The following is a 15715-nucleotide window of genomic DNA, read 5'->3' on the forward strand; positions in this document are numbered from 1 at the left end:
GTGGGGACGAGGGGAAGGGCCTGAACTGGGTGATTCCCTGAGTCCTTCCCAGTTCTAGAATCTTTATTTTTTTTAGATTAAATCCATGTTTCCATGATCTTTTTCTTTGTTTTTTGAGACGGGGTCTCACTCTGTCCCCTAGGCTGGAGTGCAATGACATAATCATAGTTCACTGTAGCCCTGAAGTCCTGGGCTCAAGCAATTCTCTCACCTCTGCCTCCTGAGTAGCTGAGACTATAGGCATGCACCACCATACCCAGCTAATTTTTTGTATTTTCTGTAGAGATGGGGTCTCACTGTGTTGCCCAGGCTACTCTTGAACTTCCTGGCTTTAAGTGATCCTCCCACCCTGGACTCCCAAAGTGCTGGGGTTATAGGCATGAGCCACTGTGCCTGGCCAGTTCTGGAATTCTTTACCAGGCACATATCAGGCATAAAAGGATCATAGCACCCCCTTCCCCCTATTCCCAAATCAGGACAGAGGAAAGCAGTAAGGGGAACCTTCTCAGAGAGAATGGCCCTCACCAGTCCTTTCTGGGACCTGTCAATGGGGCCAGAAGTCAACATAAAATGTGCCTGGGTCCCTCAAAGGAAATAACCTTGGATGCAAATACTTTGTTTAGTTGTTGAATATGACAGCAGGAATTTTGCCTCCTGACTAGGTATGATGGAAAATACAAGTCCTGAGGCTCACACTGTGCAGCCCCGCCTCTCCTTCCCTTCTGTTTCCCACTTACCTGGTTGTGGACAGTGGTCAGCTGGTTGTTAAAAGTCATGGTCAGGTTGGTGGACGTGCTGGGGGCCACGTGTGTGATGAAAGGGGTTTTGCTCTGGTTCACCGTGTCATACATATTCACCCGACGCTTGCAGATCTCCATGTTCTGGAAACATGATTTGACGCTGTTCATGCAAAAGGCAGAGGCATATTGAGACATAAGGGGAGGGGAAGAGGGTAACATGGGATGAAGGGGAGAAAACAAAGAAAAGGAGAGAAGGGTTAATTCAGTAAACAGGACAGGCAGGGAAACTAAACTTTAGGTCTAAGTTTCTTGGATTGCTTGTGCAAAGCCTGTGCATTTGCAACAGGCACGGTTATTCAGATGAATTTTCTCCAATGCCCTACTACCCTTTCTCCATATAGGTTCTATATATCACAACAAAACTGACTGCTCACACTGCATTCTCACATCAGGTCCACCTGCAGCGTCACTGCTCATTCTCAACTCTCAGCCTGGTTTCTGGCCCATAAACCAATGTATAAGCTCTCTGAATGGGAACATTAACTAGTCACTTATAACCCGCCTCCACCTTTCCCAAAGACAACCCTTGTAGTCACCTGCTTCAGCTACCCTGGGTCACCAGCACCACCTAGGGGACGGCCAAGGAACTCTCCAACCCAGTATGGTGACCCTATTGCCACACTTTCTCCCACAGGGGTTGTGCAGGTAGGTAATGGAAACAGTAATAATACTAATAATTAATAATAGTGGTTAACATTTATTAGTGTCCTAATAATAATACTCTGCAACCTCTCACTCGGTCCGGCGACATCCATAAGACGGAGACATGATTCTCATCCCTACTTCACGAGTAAGGCTGAAGCTTAGGGAGGTAGGGAGTTTCCCGAGGATACGTAATCACTGGCTACCTTCGTGTATACACATACGTCCTCTTTCACCAACTTCAGCCTTCATTTTCTTGTCTAAGTCTTGTCCAGTTACATGAAATAGAAATTTTCTCCTTTTCTTCCCCCATTGCATCTGTGTAGCAAAACAAAACCCCAACTACAAAAGTAAAGTATAAAAGTGGTGCTGAAACCAGCATCAGGGAAAAGGAAAGCCACAAGTGGCTTCAGCCACCCAAATTCTTGAAAATCGACCAAAAAGTGTCCTTCAGAATTTATACAGCGCTTCTCATTCATTTCTTGTAGTTACACTTACTTTTCCTCAAATGCTAATATTCAAGATAATAAAATCCCTTTTAGTCTGGGTGGGGTGGCTCACGCCTTAATCCCAGCACTTTGGGAGGTCGAGGTGGGTGGAGTCCAAGAGCTCAAGACCAGCTTGGACAACATAGGGAGATCCTATTCTCTACAAAAAAAATATAAAAATTAGCTGGGTGTGGTGGCACGTGCGCATGGTCCCAGCTACTTAGGAGGTTGAGGTCGGAGAATCACTTGAGCCTGTGAGGTCGAGGCTACAGTGAGTCATGATTAGGCCTCTATATTCCAGTCTGGGTGACAGGGCGAGACCCTGTCTCAGAAAAAAAAAAAAAAAAAAAAAAAAAAAATTAAAAGAAAAAGAAAAAAAACTCACTTAATTTTCAACTCAAAATGTCTATTTTAATTATAAAAAATGTAATAACTGAATGAGTAAAATAAAAGTTTTCTACTATTTTAGGACTACAAACGTGTACTACTTCAGTACTCTGTGGGTATGTTATCTTTGGGGCTAAGCAGGTGTCTGTGGGCTATTCCCAAACATCCTGTGAAAAATGCATTCCAAGTTTCAAATGACTGACTGAGACGCGACTTAGAGAGTCCTACTTCTTTCTAAGATTCTGACCACTTACACTGGCTGCGTCATGCACACAACATAACCATTTATGGACTGATGATGCTGAAGAGAAAAGAAAACATATTCTGCTGTATCTAATAGGTAAAAATACTCCTAATAATGCTGTTAATGCCAGTGTGTTTTCAGCTCCTACTAAGTACCAAGGTCTTGTGCGTGGAGGCTGTAGCATAAAACCAATGCATTTTATATTCTTTTTGGAATGGGCTTAAAGCATTTGGTTTCGTGACAATTCAACACAAAATTTTCATACTCCTTCAGAATTTTCCAGCTGAAATATTTCAAGTTTTGGGTTTTAGGAAAGGGCAAGTCCTTTCACTTTAGGTTTATAAGAAGATTGGTTTTTAAAAAATTGTGCACTGGAATCCTGGTATGGAGAAAGGAGCAGGGTCTCTTTCACCTAGTAATCCAGTAGCTGTGGCTCAGCTCCCAGGGCGGGGGCACTACAGCTGCATGGGCCTGGAGGTTTATCCTTGCCCTGGAGTTCTTCAAGGTTTTCCCAGCAAGTTCTAGAGAACTTTAGGGATCAGGCCTACTTTCAGGCAAGCCTAGGTGTGTTCAGAGACCCACCTTTCCTTCTTAGGCTAATTTCTGAGTTCTGACTTGTCAGTGCCCCTCTTGGGTCCCAGATGAAGTTCTGAATTGGTTGCTGATGCTCACGGTCTCCATGTGACCAAGCCGTGAAACACTCTACTGAGTCTTCCTTACAGAACCCACAGGTGGAAGGACTCTGAGGTCATTAAAGCCCCAGGCTTTATGGGGGTGACTATCTGACTGTTTTGGTGCAGACGGCTAAGAGGACCTCTGTAGAGGGCACCCCTATCCTCAGTCTCCTATCCGTAGCTGTTTCTCAGTCATCCCATTTTACCCGTGATATCAAAAGACTGAAATCATGGGAGCCCTATCCAGTAAATTGCCAAGTCTGCCTTTCTTCTTCTTGTGGTACAGACGGACAGCTCTGTGGCTGACCCCTATGGCACTCAGAAACAGGACAAATCCAGGCCAGGCACGGTGGCTCACGCCTGTAATCCCAGCACTCTGGGAGGCCGAGGCGGGCAGATCATCTGAGGTCAGGAGCTCGAGACCAGCCTGGCCAACATGGGGAAACCCTCTCTATTAAAAATACAAAAATTAGTCGGGTGTGGTGCGTGTGCCTGTAGTTCCAGCTACTTGGGAGGCTGAGGCAGGAGAATCGCTTGAACCTGGGAGATGGAGGCTGCAGTGACGCAGTGAGCAAAGATCGTACTGCTGCACTCCAACCTGTGCAACAGAGTGAGACTCTACTTCAAAAAAAAAAAAAAAGAAAAAAAAGGACAAATCCCGTAACAAGAGTAGGGGAGGGATGGGTCCAGATTCCTTTGTACCAGAGTTCAGTTGTTTCAAGCATGGTTTTACATTAAAGAGGCACTATCTGTTTGTTGCAATGCCATTTGACTTGCTTCACTGATAGTAAGGCACAGAAATGAAATGGAGGCCCCACTATCCATGGTGGTACCACCCACTCACTTCCTGTAGGCCAGAAAGGGGCGGGTCCAGCCTTGAGACCCAGCCCCCTCTGACTCTGGAGACAGCAGGGCCCGCCATGATACGCACAATTCTCACATCTCCAGGCTCTTCTCACAGGATTCCCTTCCCCTCCTGATCCTTATAGAATCTGTTGCTCTCTTGAGCACACCCCTTTTCCCTGCAGACGTAGGATGTGATTATTTATTCTTTTACATCCCAAGTACCTCAGGGTTGAGAGGCTGAAGTGAGACCCTCCATTACCTTCCCATCCACCAACGGCTTCCTATTTTTTTTTTTTTTTTTGACGGAGTCTTGCTCTGTCGCCCAGGCTGGAGTGCAGTGGCACTATCTCAGCTCACTGCAACCTCCACCTCCTGGGTTCAAGCGATTCTTGTGCTTCAGCCTCCCAAGTAGCTGGGATTACAGAAGTGCGCCACCACGCTTGGCTAATTTTTGTATTTTTAGTAGAGATGGGGTTTTACCATGTTGGCCAGGCTGGTCTCGAGCTCCTGACCTCAGCTGATCCGCCCTCCTTGGCTTCCCAAAGTGCTGGGATTACAGGTGTGAGCCACTGCAACTGGCCATGACTTCGTTTCCTCTCCCCTTCGTTCACTGAGGCCTTTGCCACTGGCTGGACCTTCCTCTCCAAGCCATTCCCTGCCTGGCTAGGAAAGCTTCAGAAGTCACAGGTCCCTTTTTAAATACCCTGGCTTCCCGCTTACTTCTCATGTCCAGTGACTGTTGTTCTCAACCCAGTACAGCCACTCATTCCCTGGACCGTCAAACCTGAAATTGCTCCACCTCCAGAAACTACAAGTTCAAGCATCCTGTTTTCTCAGCCACATTCTTCCTCCATCCGGCTCATTCCACTATGACTATGATAATCCTTCTCTGCATTGACCAGAACACCACGTTTACTTGGATCCCCTCCCATCTTCACTTCCTTTCCCTTTGGGCAAAGTCTCCAATAGCCATCATTCTGGATTACAGTTACTCTCTGGCTAGCCTCATCAGCTTCCTTGTCAATCTGTCTTCTTCTCTTATCAGCCTGGCAAAAATTCCACCTGGACAAACCTAGATCAGAAGACTCATCTGTCTTCTCTATGCCTTCACCTGGGGAGATGAGTTACACTATAAACGATTCATGTCGAACCTCAGGGCTCAACAATTCCACCGTATTTCTCTGGTCAGTTTGCTCTGCCACCTTCTGCTCCAGCTACCTAAACTTTCTACCCTTCTTAAACCACCCTCCACCTCGTTCTCAACAGATAACCTCATTGCCTACTTCTGAGAAGCAGAAGCTGTCTGACAGGACTCCCTCAACTTTTCTCCACGAGACCAGCACACACGCTGACATCCACATGCCCCTCGTCCATCTATCCTTCCAATGACACTGGCCCATCCCTGTGCTCTGAACCCTGTCTTAAAAACAATCCCCTTGACCCCTCCCCAGTCACCCCTCTATTTCTTCTCTTGCATAGCCTCACTTCATGAAAGGTTGCTATTTCTTCACCTCTCACTTGGTCTTTCAACCTGCTAAACTGGTTTCTGCTTTTACCACTCCACTGAATGGCTGCCACTGCGTTACTGACAACTTGTGAGTTGTTAAACCGAATGGACATTTTTTTCCAGACTCATTTGACTTGTGTGGCAGCAGACAGATCTTTTCTCAACACAGATCTAACCAGCTATTCCCTTGCTGAAGAATCATTTAATGAGTTCCCATTCTTTTTGGATCAAGATTAAAAACCTTAATATGTACGGCCTGCCCTGGCTGACTGGATGCCTCACTGTCTCACCTACTGCCTTCTGGGATGGGTGCATGGTCCTGCCCATGGGGGAGTGTCCTGTCCATACAGGCAATGCCCTGCCTGCTCATGCCCATCCTCTTCCTCATCCTTCACAGGCCACTTCCTGGGAGTCTTCCTGGTTTGCCCCAAAATGAGGCTCCCCTGTGGGTATGCTCTCATCAAACCTGATACTTGTCCTCGTAGCAGCCTGGTGATTTGGGCATCACTTGTTTTATACCATTCTCTCTCTTACGGACTGCAAGCTCCAGTGGGCAGGACCGTGTGCTCTGCTCACCACTGTACCCCGGCACACAGCACGCTGAAGAAATGAATGAACAAATCCAAACCCAAACTAGACTGGGTCCACTCTGGGATGGTTCTGGGAGCAATCTTTGGCCCTGAGACTAGTTTTGCGCTACAGAGACTACCATTTCGGGCACCTCTCTTCCTGCACAGATACCCAGAGTCAGGTTCATCCAGCTCTGTGCTCTCCTCTTCCCTCCTTTTCAGTGTGAAGCCAACTGCAGGCCAGGGACCCAGTCCAGCCACTGCCCACTTTCTTTCTTTCTTTTTTTTTTTTTTGAGATGGAGTCTCGCTCTGTCGCCCAGGCTGGAGTGCAATGGCGCGATCTCGGCTCACTGCAACCTCTGCTTCCCAGGTTCAAGCAATTCTCCTGCTTCAGCCTCCCAAATAGCTGGGATTATAGGTGCGCCCCACCACACCCAGCTGATTTTTGTATTTTTAGTAGAGACAGGGTTTCACCATATTGGCCAGGCTGGTCTCGAACTCCTGACCTCAGGTGATCCACCTGCCTTGGCCTCCCAAAGTGCTAGGATTACAGGCATGAGACACCACGCCCAGCCCTGCCCACTTTCATAAATGTTTCATTAGAATGCAGCCTCACTCATCTGTTTATGTATTGCATCTGTGGCTGCTTTCAGCTACAGTGACAGCTGAGTAGTTGTTACCAAGACCTTATGGCCGCAAAACCTAAAATATTTAGTGTCTGGGCCTTTAAAGTTTGCCGATCCCTGGTACGAAGCATCAAGCAGGACACCTACTGTGTGCTGTGGGGAAAATCGAGTAAGTGTGTCATGGTGACAAAGGGATGGTTCAGGGTTTCGATTGGAGTGATTCTCTTGTCAGCGTCAATGGTCAGCATCTTCTTCAACAGGTCAATGAACTCCCGCCGGTCAGCCTTTTCTACCAACATGTCGCTCCCTTCCAAATCTGTCGTCATGTTCACCTGGACGCAAGTAAGGACAGGTTACCAAGGAAGACCCCAGCGTGCCTCCCCTCTCCTGGCTCCCTTATTTTTTGCCCTGTAACTTCCTCCTGATCTCTCAAGCCCCCTTTCTCAGTTCCCAGGAACTCTGCCCCTATGGGAGGCACCACCCACATGTTGTCATTGCCCACAGGATGTGGCTTTTCTCTCTGCAGGAAAGGCAGAGAGGGGCTGTGCCCCAGGAAGGGGAGAGGGCTGCTGCTGGGACCTGCAAATATATCTGAATGACAGGATGTAAACTGCTCCTGCTTTCATCAGTTAAGTTGAAATGCAGCTTTCATCACTCCTCATTAAAAATAACCACAAGATGAAAAGAGTTCTGGAGACTGGTTGCATAACAATGGGAGTGTTAATACTATTGAACTGTACCCTTAACAAAGGCTAAGATGATAAATTTTATGCTATGTGTGTGTTTGCCACAATTTTTAAAAAAGAGTCACGGCCAAGCAGTACAAATAAGATACAAAAAAGTCTATGTATGTATGTATGTATGTATGTATTTAACCTTTAGAGGGAAGTGGAAGGGCCTGAGTGTGCCCGTCCTCCACCTACAGCATATCATCCTTCTCATGGGTTCCCCAGTTAGGGCCAGAATTATTTTAGTCCCTGTGTTCAATGGAGTCACCTCTGGCCAAGACAGGCAGGATATCTGAACACAGGATTTTTCTTCCAAGGGTGAGTCTATACTAGGATCGACTTTAAAAGGCTTGTTTTGTGGTGATTTCTGTATTTTCCAGGACATGGTCTGGAAACCAATTTCAGTTTTCTCAGACAATCTAAGCTGCTAATCAACTGACAAGCACACTTTACTCAGAATCATGATTTTTGGTTATAGTCATCTACAGTAAGAGGGGTGCTAAGTGTTTACTGGTGTATAGCTTTGTTTCTCATTGCTTTAAAGAGAAAACTCACTTTGGGTTGCCCTGGTTTCAGACTAATTTTCACACTAAAAAGAGCTGAAGTTCTAGAATTTTCTCTGGGGCACAAAGGTGAGAGCCTGCGGTCCCTGCCAGTGAGCTGAGACTGTGTAGCAGATTGAATTGTATCCCTCTAAAAGATATATTAAAGTCCCAGTCCCCAGTAGGTGTGAATGTGACCTTATTTGGAAATAGGGTCTTTGCAGATGTAATCAAATTGAGTTAAGATGAGGTCATACTCGATTAGGGTGGGCCCAGTGACAAGGCAAGGGAGATGTGGACACAGAGGCACAGAGGAGACACAGGACAAAAGCCATGTGAAGAAGGAAGCAGAGATTAGAGGGATGCAGCTACAAGTCAAAGAACGCTGAGGATTGCCAGAGCTGCCAGAAGCTGGGAGACAGACACGGATGCTCTTCCCCTATGGCCTTTACAGTGAACATGGGCCTGCTGAAGCCCAACTTCCAATTTCTGGCCTCCAGAACTGTGGGGGAATGAAAATCTGTTGTCCTAAGCCATCCAGTTCATGGCACCTTCTAACGGCTGCCCCAGGAAACATACACACTAAATTATGGGCATTAAAAAGATGGGTACTAATGGGCTGGAATTCTTCTCATGATAACATCAGGCAGATAGGCCAGTACTATATTACAACTGGGAACCAATACACTGGAATGATTGTTTTTTTGTTTTTTTTGAGACGGAGTTTTGATCTTGTTGTCCAGGCTGGAGTGCAGTGGTGTGATCTCGGCTCACTGCCTCCTGGGTTCAAGTGATTCTCCTGCCTCAGCCTCCCGAGTAGCTGAGATTACAGGTGCTCACCATCATGCCCAGCTAATTTTTGTATTTTTAGTAGAGACGGGGTTTCGCCATGTTGGCCAGGCTGGTCTTGAACTCCTGACCTAAGGTCATCCACTCGCCTCGGCCTCCCAAAGTGCTAGGATTACAGGCATGAGCCACCATGCCCGGCCAACTGGAACGATTTTTCCAGTTTTATAAAACTGGAAGTTTATAAAACTTCATAAACGGTATGAAGTTTTAAAAATGTTTCACACACCAAATGGTATTCTTACTAAGACTGGCTGTAACTATTTAAGGTCAAGGTCAACCACTGCAGTTGAATAATGTGGATTTCAACCCATTATCTTCTATTACTATTGCAGAAGTCTTGCTGCCCTTGGTTTTAAAGGGCTTACGTTGCATACTCACCCATGAAGCTTACCTGGGCCATATCATCTAAACAGTTGAAAATGTACTTTCTTGCTTCTTTTGACTTAATCCCTGTCTCTGCTTCATGGTCATCTGGTGTCTGTCAAGAGAGGCAAAAGCCAATTGGTAACGTGACTTAGCTCCTCATCACTGGGACTCAAGCCTTGGAACTCCTGTGTCTCACAGAGGGTCTCTTTCCCACATTTCGGAAGAGATTTTGATTCTTCAATGACCTGCACACCTGCAATTCCCTTCTCTCTTCATCCACACCAACCCATCCCTCCTCCTTCCCATGCACACGTGTCAGGGGCTGGCTCCGGGTCAGGTATGGAGCAGTCTTGCTCCATACCACAGGCTGATCAAGGTATGCCACATCCTCGATCAGCTTACAGCCTTCTCTGAGTCTAAGGAATAAGGCAAGATTCCACTGTGGAAAAGCAAAGGGCTTTCCCATGCATTTTCCAATTTTATTTAATAAACCCTTATGCACATAGCTCTTGCTACGTGCCAGACATTGTTCTAAAGCACATTTATTCATTTAATAGTTTTGACAACCACATTAGGTAGCACAGTTACTATCCCCATTTTCCAGATGGGGAAACAGGAAGAGAAAGCTCAAGGCACTTGCCGTGGTCACATGGCCAATAGGTGGCAGCTGGCCCCAGAGTTTGTGGCTGGGCTGCCCCTCTATTGGTGGCTGAGACACAGACCTACATTCCCCAAATGGCTGGAGATACTGCTGTTTCCAATTACTATGGATTTCTGTACTCATCCATGAGGTAATCCAGAGGTAATTCATCCTCAAAATCTCACTCAAGGACAGCACACCTGGAGCGGCTTAAGTCCTGGGAACAGCTGGACATGTGGGACTGAGGCTCTTCAATAAAACACAGCAGCAAACTCCAGCCTCACCCTCCTCCACTGGAGGACTCTTTTTACTGGACCTGACCTTGACACTCACCCTCACAGTTGCCAAATGCCAGGCCTCCCATCAATAGCCTGAGTGCTTGCTCAGTTCCCAAATCTCTTTTCTCAGTCTTTTGTGACTACTGGATATATATTATCTTTAAACCATATTAGAATTTGGCTGCAGATTCCATTAAAAAAACAAATCCAAAACAACAACAAAACAAACACCCACCCACCCTGCTGCAAAAAAAGAAATACCTAAAATGAAACATATTTAAGACTTTATTATTTTCTTTTTACCAGGAAAATACTTTGATTTTAATTGCTAGGCACAGATCAAAGTGAAAGCAAACTATGTTTCTGTTAAAGTGAAGCCTCTGCCCCCAGAGTTTCAGGTTTATGGTTACTTGTGTGAACCAGACACCTCCCTGGGCCTTAGGATATTCCCATGGGCTCACTAGGCAGCCTCCTTTGCCTGGAACCCCTCTCCCTAACCCCCATCACCCCAGCCGCCACCCCACACTTCTCTACTGGGCAAACCCGCTTCATTCTTCCTTTTCTTTTTTTGAGACACAGTCTCACTCTGTTGCCCAGGCTGGAGTGCAGTGGCACAATCTCAGCTCACTGCAACCTCCGCCTCCCAGGTGCAAGTGATTCACGTGCCTCAGCTTCCTGAGTAGCTGGGATTACAGGCGCATGCCACCACGCCCAGCTAATTTTTATACTTTTAGTAGAGACGGGGTTTCACCATGTTGGCCAGGCTGGTCTCGAATTCATGACCTCAAGTGATCCACCCACCTCAGCCTCCCGAAGTGCTGGGATTACAGGCGTGAGCCACCACGCTCCCTCTTCATTCTTTAGGGCCCAGTTCAAATGCTCCTCCTTGCCCCTCTGCTGCAGGCAGAATTAAATGCTCCTTCCTCTTGGCACCCACACCCATTCTTGACCAGGAACAGGGCCCTTATTACAGTGGGCGGGAGCTTGTGGCACATGGTCCTGTCTCCCTCTGGACTGCCAGCTCTCAAGGGCAGAGTGGGGTTCGTTTCTCTCCCTAGCACAAATCAGACAGTCATCAAGGCTTATCGGATTAAATCCTGGGAGTTCAGCAATCATAAGGTGGGACTCTCACAGGCGGCGATAGGCCAAGGGAAAGAGGGGCTTCTGAGCATTCAGATTCAGCCACACCACGTATTAACAACAGCACCCTCAGCGCCCTCATTTTGCTGACTGAATCAACAGCTCCCCACTAATGGGTCTACGGCCCTCTTCCCTAAGCGCTGGGCCACTGTGAGGAGTGGAGGAGACGCTCTTCCTACCTTCAGTCTCCACAAAGGATATGGTGAGTCCGTGTCACGGTTGAAAAACCTAGTTGTCTTTGTCCCGGCGCTTAATAAATATTCAGCAGGCAAACCCTGTGTTTGTGAAATATACCGAATCTGCAAGAAAAGATAAGAATGAGGTCAGGGCTTTTCCTGTCACTATACATATGGTATACTACTAATGGCTCTGCTGGCTTTGAGAAAAATGAAAATGACAATTTTTGTAGGGAAAGAAGTTAACAAAAAAGAGAAAAAAGAGAAAGGAATAAAGAAAAAATAGCAAGGTTAAGGGAAGCAAGGTTTGGGAGACAACGTGACATTCCACAGTCCCGCCCATTTGTCATGTAATCAATGAAATGCTAATCCAGGCTATTTTCCAGATGAAGAATGAGGTCTTGTGAATATCTGTGTCATCTGGACCCACCTGATCATACTCTGAAGCTCCTGGATATAACGGCCAACCCAGGAACAATTCTGCAATAACACAGCCCAGGGACCACATGTCAATTGCCTCACAAAATGGTAAACCAAGGATGATCTCAGGGGCCCTGAAAAGGAAGAATGGAAGAAACCATTAGCAAGTTGGAAATGCAGGAAGCTGTTTCTATATGAATACTATCTTTCAAACCTGGGGTGCCATTACTGACTCCTCCTCTGAAGGGCCTGTGGCTCTCAGGAGAGGCGCTGCGCTACAACAATCCTTCCATTCTTTGGCTTGGTCCCCTCCATTAGTGGAGGGCCCACTTAGAAGGTTGGCTGAGATGAAGGATAAGTCTGTGTGTTTAGAACACACCTACAGAGAACCACGTCTACTGACTTCATTACCTTCACACGCCAATCAGATGAGCTAACAACCATTTTAGAGATATTCTGAAGTTATCTTTTGTAGCTGAAAGTCTGGGAAACTAATCTTCAGAGAATGCCTGGTTTTTACAAAGGAATTCTGAAACGCAGGTCTTCTATTTTCTTCTGTCTATCTAGAGATGGGAACTCACTATGTTGCCTAGGCTGGAGTGCAGTGGCTATTCACAGGCATGATCATAGCTCGCTATAGTCTTGAACTTCTGAACTCAAACAATCCTTCTGCCTCAGCCTCCTGAGTAGCTGGGTCTATAGGAATGCACAACCACACCTAACTCGAGGTATTCTATCTTCAGGAAGATGTAAAACAAGCTGTCCCCTTCCCAAAATAATGGGATTAAGTCCAATATCTGTTTATGCCAATTATCCTTTCTTAAGAATTTACATCACACTTTCTTAAGGAAACATTGCTATTTTTTTATTAGCTTCTAAAAAGCTAATCTTCTTAAAAGTTACCTAATATTACAATTATAGAAGCCCATTCATCAATACAGAGTCTGGTATCAACCAGGATTCCAGCGTAAACCCCATGAACAACCTGTTCCTGAATGCAGGAGTTCTGTCCCTTCAAGGAAATCACCTAAACCCCAAGAGAACATTTCACAGGGAGTTGGTAATCAACACTAAAGAGACCACCCAGGTACATCTTCTTTTCTAAGAATCTGTCATGATTAGGTAGGGGTATGTTTTGGACAAAACCAGGCTCAAAGTTTGAGATATGAACACAGCTTATGTTTTTAAAAAAAAAAAAAAGTCTCAAGGCCAGGCACGGTGGCTCATGCCTGTTATCCCAGCACTTTGGGAAGCTGAGGCAGGTGGACTGCTTGAACCCAGGAGTTCAAGAGCAGCCTGGGCAACATGGCAAAACCCTGTCTCTACCAAAAACAAACAAACAAACAAACCCAAATTAGCAGGGTGTGGTGGTGTGTGCCTATAGTCCCAGCTACCTGGGAGGCTGAGGTGGGAGGATTGCTTGGACCCGGGAGGTGGAGGTTGCAGTGAGCTGAGATTGCACCACTCTACTCCAGCCTGGACGACAGAAATAGACCCTGTCTCAAAAAAAAAAAAAAAAAAAAAGAAAGTAGCTCAAGGCATTCTGCTGATAATGAAATGCATTAGCCTGATTTTTATTTTCTCTATAAATTTTCCACTTCACTAAGAGATGGTAGAAGAGGCTACTTTCCTACCCTTTCTGCAGCCTGGAGTGGGAGTGAAGGGAGCTGGGGAGACCTTTCTCTTGGTTACCTTTCACACACCTAGCATGAGAGTGGGGAGGAAGAGGGCGATCAGAAACACCCCCACTGGTCTTGGATCTTCTAGCTGAATTTTTCTCTACTGAAAAAGTACCTCCTCTTCCCCCTTTAAATTTGTTCTCATTGCTAATCTTTTTTCTTTATATAATAGTATTGAAAAGAAGAAAACAAACAAAACCCAAAAATGTCTTATTACCAAGTTCTGATTTTTCACATGTAAAATGGAGTTTGGCCAGGTGTGGTGGCTCATGCCTGGAATCCCAGCACTTTGGGAGGGTGAGATGGGAGGATCACTTGAGCCCAGGAGTTTCAGACCAGCCTGGGCAACAGAGTGAGACCCTGTTTCTTAAAAAAAAAAAAAAAAAAAGGGCTAGGCGCAGTGGTTCAGGCCTGTAATCCCAGCACTTTGGGAAGCCAAGGTGGGAGGATCACTTGAGGTCACGAGTCCAAGACCAGCCTGGTCAACATGGTGAAACCCTGTCTCTACTAAAAATACAAAAATTAGCCAGGCGTGGTGGCGCAGGTCTGTAATCCCAGCTATTCAGGAGGCTGAGGCATGAGAATCGCTTGAACCCAGGAGGCAGAGGCTGCAGTGAGCCGGGATCGTGCCATTGTACTCCAGCCTGGGTGACAGAGTAAGAGTCCGTCGCAAAAAGAAAAAAAAAAAAAGCCAGGCATGGAGGTGCGCACCTGTGGTCCCAGCTACTCAGGAGGCTGAAGTGGGAGGACTGCTTGAGCCCAGGAGTTTGAGGGTGCCATGAGCCATGATTTGCACCACTGGACTCCAGCCTGGTAACAGAGCAAGACCCTGTCTCAAAAAAAAAAAAAAAAAAAAAAGAGTTTATTCCTTTCCTCACAACTAGAGACTGGGTACTGGCTACTACGTGCTTCTAGAGTACCAGTCACACTTGCTGGTCTGGGCAGCAGAAGGAGTGACCGCTGGGGGCTGGAGTGAGTTGCCTTGTTGCTATTTAATGAACCTTCCATTGTCCCCATCACTCGCTGCTGGGCGTCTTCAGCTGCCAGTGTTCTGCTTGGCACTTCACCCCCTCTTTGGCCTTTGTCTCCTTTGGTCCCCACATTGGACTGCGCATGTATTATCAGGGGCCACTCTTACTCACTGGCACTGATGAGCTGGGGATGCCTGTGGTGGCTCCAAGACATGTCCCTGCTGCACCCTTGTCTTCCATGTGACCACGAGCCCACCACCTGCCTAGGCCACCTGTGTCAGTGTTGGCCACATACCAGGGCCCCCAGGTTCACTCATCATTGTGTGTAACTGATAAGATTACTGCCAGGTTGCCTCTAGCAGTGCCTTTAGAGATCGTTTCAGTTTATTTAAAACATCACATCCCTTAGAAAAAAGAAGGGACTATCTGTTTCAGGTTTTTTTTGTTTTTTTTTTTTTTTGAGACAGAGTCTTGCTCTGTTGCCCAGCCTGGAGTGCAGTGGCATGATCTTGGCTCACTGCAACCTCCACCTCCTGGGTTCAAGCGATTCTCGTGCCTCAGCCTTCCAGGTAGCTGGGATTACAGGCACCTACCACCAGGTCTGGCTAATTTTTGTATTTTTAGCAGAGACGGGGTTTCACCATGTTGGCCAGGCTGGTCTCAAGCTCCTGATCTCAAGTGATCCACCTGCCTCAGCCTCCCAAAGTGCTGGGATTACAGGCAGGAGCCACCATATCTGGCCAGAAAAGAAGGGAATATCTGAAAAGAACACTACCAAAAAAAGTATTATGGTGTCAGAACCTGCTTTTCTCTCTGCCCTCCCTGTTCTAGAGTCAGGGGTGGCCTCCTGCCTCCTCTCGCGTGGATCTAGGCCTCTTCATGGGAGGAGAGTTTTGGCCTGGACTGCTGGCTCAAGGATCAAGCACATTCTCACCTCTGTCCCCCGATTCTTGTCACCTGGCCTCTTGGCTGGCCCCTGCCCTCTTGCAGCCTGACGTTTGGAAGTCTGACGCTCCAGTCTGTAGGTTTGGATGTTTGACACTCAAGTAAGTCTTAGGAAGAGGCCGGTCTGGCCCCAGGGGACTTCTCTGAACTTGACTATGGGCCTGCCCTTCCTATCAGGTTAGTTACGTGGTTCTCAT

At 46.8% G+C, this 15715-nt stretch overlaps 1 protein-coding gene across 12 annotated transcripts in view; it reads right to left on the reverse strand.

The window, feature by feature from the left end:
- Positions 1-15715, reverse strand: part of HIPK2 (homeodomain interacting protein kinase 2) — a 215201-nt gene that overhangs the window by 58050 nt on the left and 141436 nt on the right. For all 12 annotated transcript variants that reach the window (XM_063815021.1, XM_063815018.1, XM_063815020.1 and 9 more), the window contains exons 3-7: positions 11934-12057; positions 11507-11626; positions 9295-9381; positions 6932-7116; positions 738-900 (exon numbers count right to left, since the gene is read on the reverse strand). In XM_063815021.1, the coding sequence (XP_063671091.1) occupies positions 738-900; positions 6932-7116; positions 9295-9381; positions 11507-11626; positions 11934-12057 (679 nt within the window). The remainder of the gene's footprint in view (positions 1-737; positions 901-6931; positions 7117-9294; positions 9382-11506; positions 11627-11933; positions 12058-15715) is intronic.

The sequence above is a fragment of the Pan troglodytes genome, chromosome 6 (genome assembly GCF_028858775.2).
Source record: "Pan troglodytes isolate AG18354 chromosome 6, NHGRI_mPanTro3-v2.0_pri, whole genome shotgun sequence".
NCBI lineage: Eukaryota > Metazoa > Chordata > Mammalia > Primates > Hominidae > Pan > Pan troglodytes.